This window comes from Nanorana parkeri, unplaced genomic scaffold, assembly GCF_000935625.1.
Source record: "Nanorana parkeri isolate BGI_ZX_2015 unplaced genomic scaffold, ASM93562v1 scaffold72, whole genome shotgun sequence".
NCBI classification, from domain to species: Eukaryota; Metazoa; Chordata; class Amphibia; order Anura; family Dicroglossidae; genus Nanorana; species Nanorana parkeri.
The window spans coordinates 2,461,837-2,467,085 of NW_017306340.1; the positions used below are offsets into that span (position 1 = coordinate 2,461,837).

At 41.9% G+C, this 5,249-nt stretch overlaps 1 protein-coding gene across 1 annotated transcript in view; it reads right to left on the minus strand.

Annotated features, from left to right (window-relative positions):
- The window catches only part of CFAP61 (cilia and flagella associated protein 61), a 212,707-nt gene that overhangs the window by 199,959 nt on the left and 7,499 nt on the right, over nt 1–5,249 (minus strand). Inside the window, exons 4-5 of the mRNA XM_018576639.1 lie at nt 4,401–4,477; nt 835–902 (exon numbers count right to left, since the gene is read on the minus strand). Coding sequence (XP_018432141.1) covers nt 835–902; nt 4,401–4,477 — 145 coding nt within the window. The remainder of the gene's footprint in view (nt 1–834; nt 903–4,400; nt 4,478–5,249) is intronic.

A 5,249-nucleotide genomic window follows, 5' to 3' on the forward strand; every position in this document is an offset into this window, starting at 1 on the left:
CATTGTAATGAAAGATTTGCTTCAAGGGAGCCATTTATAAAAAAAACATTCGAGAGAAGAACATAGGAACAAAAATGGAGACACTGGTCATACGGAATAATCAGGTTTCATCGTATAATCTGTCGTAGATAAGGAAGCAAAAAATCTATTTGTCCTCAGACTAAAGCAAAACCTGATGGTGGTTTTCACCAATCACAAATATACAAATATACCGTATTTTTCCATCTATAAGACGCCCCCATGTATAGGACGCCCCCCACTTTTCTTACCCAAAATTCAGAAATCAATATTTTTCATGCTCTTTTGCATAACTGATTACATCCAGTTGAAATTTTGCAGAGTAAGACAGCCGCTTACTGGTACCGGTATTTTTATGGGCTCAGAATACTCCGACATTACCGCTCCCTGTTACATCTGGGTACTGGCTACAGGCTCTCCGCAGCATCAGCTGACGTCGGGTACATAAGGCTCATGATTGGAGGAAACCTGTTAGCTTGTCTCTGCTATCGAAAATTTCACTCGCTAGGCTAGTTTGCAGAGGTATCGGCAGTTTCGCAACCGCGGTTCTCCTCTCGGCCCCCCGTGTATAAGACACCCCTCCATTTTTAGGTCAATATTTTGAAGAAAAAGTATAGTCTTATACACGGAAAAATACGGCACTTTTAAATATTGGGATGGGGAGACGGTTTACAATAAGAAGCAGTTTATTCTTTATTCAGGAGGTGATGGCAATCATGCTTTGCATTGTTGTAGTGTGTCAGATAATTTTTAGTTTACCAAATTACCAAATTAGTAATAAGATGAAACCAATAAAAAGAAACCATTCAAACTTACATAGTGTAATGTTACTCGGTACGACAAGACAAATGAAGTGCAAATCTGCAACGGCATTAAACACAGATCTGTGAACAAAAAAAGAAAATATTAATACTGGAATAGTTTGTGGTATTTTTCTCCCCCTTATTTTAGTCTGATGCAGAAGCCCTCGGTCAGTACTTTGAGATTCCCAGAGACAGATGCTTGATGGGATTTATAGTTTCACTACAACTGGAGTGCCAAGGTTGCCTACCCCTGGTTTATGGTTTTGTTATGATCAGTTGGCCCAATGTCAAGACAACTTGGGTCAAACAGTACATAAAGGTCAAATGTATCCAAAACTATTTTTTCTGTCTTGTAGACACTATTAAGTTTAATAACCTGCCAGCTCATACCCCAAGTGGAATCTGCTAACAACAAATCCCATTTTTTTACCTTCCTTAAGCTGGCCATACACCTATAGACTATCTGCAGATTTTCTATGGTCAGATGGAAAAAGTGCAACAGATTTATCCATCTACACTAAACTGTGTGGATGGAGAAATCTCCCGCTGGGCCAAGCTTCATTATCTTGCTAGTGGGCCCTGCTGGCTCTCAAAATACCTGAACAATCTGATTGGATGAGATTGATTGGGTAATCTGATGTAAACAGAGGCCCATCAATTTAGATCTGGTTGCCCATACACTAACATGGATCTAGTAATGTCAGTTTTTAACTCCACTGCAAGATAGAGAAACTGCACGGACACGGATGTCCCAACAATGACATCTGTTCTGATCAGGAGGGAATCCAAGTATGGATCCCCTCCTGATCAGACCGCGTGAAGGGGGCCTTACAGTTAAATAAACTAGGAGGGGGCCAAGACATCAACATTTGGCTCTGCAATTGCTGCAACAGGGTTGGCACCAGGAACATTGGCCATCAAAGACTTTGAAATGTATAAAAAGCCAACATTAGGTTTTAGTCATTAGGTTTTAGAATGGCTGCCCTAAAGTTAAATATACAATCCTAAAGGACTTGACCTTTAAAAGTTACAGATCATAAGTTAACATCAGTGGCTGTATGACTAACAAGGGCACATGCCTTTCATATAAGATTTAATTGTGCCGTGGATTGTTTATTCCAAGAAAACTAAATTAAACTGTAAAATGTCACATAATGCATGATAGGGACAAGTGCTTCAGACATGGAACAAAAGCAAATATTGCAACAGATGTTCCTCTCCCATAGAGACGGTACAATGTGTTCTGTCAAGTGAATACATATGGAGATTAAAAGGTGAGCGAGGAGACACTGAAAATAACCCTCAGAAGATCTTTCATGAATTATACATTCCGAGTGCACACATATTTTCATATATTAAATCTTTGTCAAATTCACATCGGGTTTTTAGAGGGTTTATATTTTCTTTTGATACTTCTTTTGTTTGTTTTCACTCATGGCACCTTTAAAAGTATGGAAATCTCAAGGCACCTAAATCTAAAATGTACAAACGGAAATGTGGTTCCTCAAGAATCCATATCAGACTCCTATCTGGGAATTTAGGGTGCAACTCCTCGCAAAAACACACAAAAAATGTGGGAGTGACTTCACATCAGAGTCACCCCCTCTAACACTAGGAGTCCCCCTTCACATCATAAGCCCTCTTTACATCAGAAGCCCCCCTTTCACATCAGAGGTCCTTTTTACATAAGAAGCCCCCCTTTTACTTTAGAGGTCCTCTTTACATAAGAAGCCTCCCCTTCACATCATAAGCCCTCTTTCATATCAAAGTCCCCCTCTTTTACATCAGAGTTTCTCCTTCACATCATCAGCCCCCTTTCACATTAGAGTCCCTCTTTTTACATCAGAGTTCCCCCTTCATATCAGAAGCCTTCTTTACATAAGAAGCCCCCCTTCACATCATAAGCCCTCTTTCATATCAGAGCCCCCCGCCCCCCCCCCTCTACATCAGAGTAACCCCTTCATCAGCCCCCTTTCACATTAGAGTACCTCTTTTTACATCAGAGTTCCCCCTTCACATCAGAAGTCCCCTCCATTCACATCATAAGCCCCCTTTCACATTAGAGTCCCTCTTTTTACATTAGAGTTCCCCCTTCACATCAGAGCCCCCACCCATTCACATCATAAGCCCCCTTTCACATTAGAGTCCCTCTTTTTACATCAGAGTTCCCCTTCACATCAGAAGCCCCCCTTTCCCATCAGAGTCCCCAGCTCTAACACTGGGAGACCCCCTTCACATCAGAAACCCCCCTTTCATATCAGAAGCATTTTTTACATAAGAACCCCCTCCTTCACATCATAAGCTCTCTTTCATATCAGCGTCCCCTCCTTTTACATCAGAGTTCCCCCTTCACATCAGAAGCCCCCCTTTCACATCAGAGGTCCTCTTTACATAAGAAGCCCCCCATTCACATTATAAGCCCTCTTTCATATCAGAGTCCCCCCGTTTTACATCAGAGTTCCCTCTTCACATCAGAGGTCCTCTTCACATTGGAGTTCTCAGTCCCCCCTTCACATCAGAGTCCTACCATCACATCTGGAGCCACAGTATGGGAGATGAAGGGAGGTGGAGCAGGCCATGGATGGAGGCGAACTTCCATCTTTTCTGAATGGATCCTACCCTCCCTGGATTATCATCATTAATTTTCATGGTGCTGGTGATTGGCCCATCTGCTACCATGGAAAGGCATGATGCTGTGTGGAAATTTCAAGGCACCCCTGAGGCAACCAGAAAGCATTCCTGAGGCAACCACGGCACCTTGGCTGAGAAAGGCCGACTAGACTTTGAAAAATCTAGGACAGTTTGCACTCCAGCTGTTCCAAAACTACAAATCCCAACATGCATCTGCCTCTGGGAGTTATATCTGTGGCTGTCAGAGCCTTGCAATGCCTCATGGGACTTGTAGTTCCAAAACAGCTGGAGTGCCAAGGTTCGCCACCACTGATCTAGGATGATTTTCTTCTCACGTTAAGCTGCTTCCTATAACAACCAATCAAGTTTCTTATGTTCTTTAAATGATCAAACCTGACTTAAATTACTCTTAAATTCTAAACCGGGACTCATATACACACCCACAACACATGAACAAACACACACAGACACACAAAGGTTGAACTTGTTGGGCCTGTGTCTTTATTGAACCACAAATATTATGTAACTATGTCACTAATTGCTATGGGTAACAGCTTACTTTTGCTCCTGTATTCACTGATATCAGTGCAGGCTAATAGATATAAGATAATTAATTATTCTGTTCTCATCCTGATGCTCTGATTGGCCACTAAACATGACAGTTTTTTTAGATTTGATCATGCATGTAAGTTGATTTGTTGAAGACGTTTTGGAGCTCATGCCCATGGGTGTAATAAATTACTGACATCAATGCAGGATCTTGCTTGGAGAAAGCAGGTAGAAAAATTCTGAGTATAAAATGCATGTTGAAAACTATATGGGCCTATTCACAACTAAGTGTGTGCTTTACCACGCATGCTGCAAAACACATGGCACATTTTGAATCCCGCCAGAAGGTGGTGATTTGAGGGATTTAATGAATTTATACAGGAATATAATATGATTTACCTGAGGATCTCTTGCATGCTTTGTAGTGAAAATTCCTCCTCGGCCACAAAAAGGTGCAAAAACAATGTGTTCAGCGGCTGGAAATGCAAAAAAACATAATTATTTGGAAGAATTTTTTTTTTTTTTTTTTAGTTAGGTGAACCTGTGCCTAAACTATGCACGTTAACCGCTTCCCACTGGCATAACACGCAAAGGCATCAGCACGACAGGTAGGCTTTAACACCCATCTCCGAGAATGAATAGCTTCACATTACACGCAGCTAGAGAGATCAGGGATGGCTTGTTTTATTAATGAACCATGCTTATGGTATGGTGCCTGAAGTGATACCTGCGACAGATAGAACTACACATTGGGTGATGATAAATAAGTGACAGTAGGACTCTCTGCATCAGGCATAGTGGGACTGATTTACTAAAGAAGGTGCATGTACTGTGACGCATTGGACACACTTTTCTCGCATCAAGGGGCTGATGATTTTATATGCTCATTTGGCTCCATCTAGCGGTGGTAATGCCATGTGAACAGCATTCACCCATGCTGGGCAGAAGATTTATACATTAGTCTCTAAGTGTGTGTACACAATTATAGATTACTGCTTGTGAAAGCTTGTTGCATAATAAATACTCATACTTGTAATATGTATGGTAAATGCTCGTACTTATGCTGGCATATTATTTGAACTGACATTGTGGTTTATGGATTTTTTGGAGTTGTTCCTTTGTTTGACACATGCAGGGGTGTTCCTGGAGGTTCTGGGGCACAACGAGAACCGGGGGGTGGGGTCGGTATCTTGCTGACGGTGCTCAACGAGATTGGGGGGGGGGGGGGGGGGGGGGGGGCACAGAGAA